We start from the raw sequence: 1754 nt of genomic DNA on the forward strand, positions 1-1754 counted from the left end.
ACGCCGATGGAGACGGGGCCGGAAAACAGCTGCTTTGTTGTGCAACCTCACCGGTTTCACATCTCCCTCGGCACAAAGATGGATTTGTTTCTATCCTGCAAGCGGTTTTTAAAACCAACCGGGGCTTTTCCATCCCGGCAGCAGGCTTCAACGCGAGGAATTCCGCACGTTGGGGATCCCGTTTCGCCCATATACCCTGTGCCGATGGGATGTCCCCAGCACCCAAACGCTGGGACACCCCAAGTTGAGAGGAAGGTGCCGGCAATTACTTGTGAAATTTGAGGGTGAAGTTCTTGTAGCTGCGGTCCAGCTCTGGGGGCAGAGGCTGTGGGTCCTCGGGATCCACTCCCAGGCAGTCTGCAGGGAGGGAGAAGCGCCTTCAGGGAAGCCCAAAGCCCCACGCAGACCCCTTGGACCCTCTCAAGCCCAGGACGAGGACCAGAAACCTCCCTGGGACCCAGTGGTGGCCGTGGGACAAGCGACCTCAGCCTCACCATTCCCAAAACCCACCTGTGACAATCTTGGGGTCGATGTTGAAGGTGTCGTTGGCGGGATCGATGCGCCCTTTACGGTAGTACTGCTGGCACAGCATGAGGGCTGACTCATTCCCTCCGCTCTCCCCCCGCACGTAGGCATAGCGGCCGATGGTCTCGTTGGGAATGGCCAAGTACTGGAGAAGGAGATGCCTTCAGCAGCTGGATGTGGTCCCGAGCCACCTCCGTGTCCCTGAGCCACCCCCGTGTCCCCCTGCGCTCTCACCTTCTCCACGGCATAAAACATGCGGTCGTAGAGGTCGCGCTGCGTGTAGACGGCGTAGGAGTCATCCGCGCCGTCCACGTAGTCCTTCAGGAAGAGGTGTTTGAAGGCGATGGTGTTCTCCTCCTTGAACGTCACCACCATCTGGTTGCTGAGCCCGAAGAGGATGAGCTGAGGGACAAAAGAGACCACGATTAAATCCCTGCCCCAACGGTTCCAGAAACAACGATGCCACGACCCAAAATTCAGCTGTTTTGCCCCAAAGATGCTCACAGGAGGCAAAAAGCCATCACCCTACACTTGGGTGAGCCCAAGGGCCACCTAGAACGTCCCCAAGGTTGTCCCCATGTCCGCCTGGTTGCCCCAAAACCTCCTACACCGGCTGATTTCCCGCAGCAAAGCTCCTCTCCCACCGCAGATGGGGGGAGGATGATCTCCTTGGGGACACGCGCGTGTCCCATCACAGACCGGGGGAGGACAATCTCCTTGGGGACACGCACGCATCCAAGCACCCCAGGAACACTACGGCAGAACGGACCCTGATCTTCCTCCTCTTCGTCAGCATTTTTTCCCCGGCCGCGTGCTCTAAACTCCTCCCCGTGCCGGTAATTAGCTTGTATATATTAACGCAAGACGCCGCTCGTTAGCGCTGCTCGTTGGCAGGGTGAGGGCACGGGTGGCTCTGGGTGACATCGCTCAAAGCCTCGGGGGAAAAGCACCCAGGACAACACCGCAGCGCTGAGCTGGGAGCTGCTGCCTGCCAGGAAGGGTGCAGGCAGCCAGGCTGCGCCGAGCAGGCAGAAAAGGGGGGGCGGCGGGGTGGATCAAGGCCCCAGCACCCCGATTTCCCTCGCCGGGAAGGGGATGTCACGTGCTGGCTGTTTCCTCTGCGTCTTGTGACCGCAGCCTGGCAGCTCCCAGGGGATTTTCCGCCCTGGGACGGCGACTGGTGCCCGTCCGGGAGCCAGTGACACCCCGAGGTGTCATCCTTTATGCCC

At 60.1% G+C, this 1754-nt stretch overlaps 1 protein-coding gene across 1 annotated transcript in view; it reads right to left on the reverse strand.

Annotated features, from left to right (window-relative positions):
• MCOLN1 (mucolipin 1) overlaps positions 1 to 958 on the reverse strand; it is a gene marked incomplete at its 5' end in the record, with an annotated part of 5108 nt that extends 4150 nt beyond the window's left edge. The window contains 3 exon segments of the mRNA XM_009581618.1: positions 270 to 357; positions 511 to 670; positions 760 to 958. Of these exon segments, the coding sequence (XP_009579913.1) occupies positions 270 to 357; positions 511 to 670; positions 760 to 958 (447 nt within the window).
• Positions 959 to 1754: the final 796 nt, after the last annotated feature.

This window comes from Fulmarus glacialis, unplaced genomic scaffold (genome assembly GCF_000690835.1).
Source record: "Fulmarus glacialis isolate BGI_N327 unplaced genomic scaffold, ASM69083v1 scaffold21897, whole genome shotgun sequence".
In the NCBI taxonomy this organism is placed as follows: Eukaryota; Metazoa; Chordata; class Aves; order Procellariiformes; family Procellariidae; genus Fulmarus; species Fulmarus glacialis.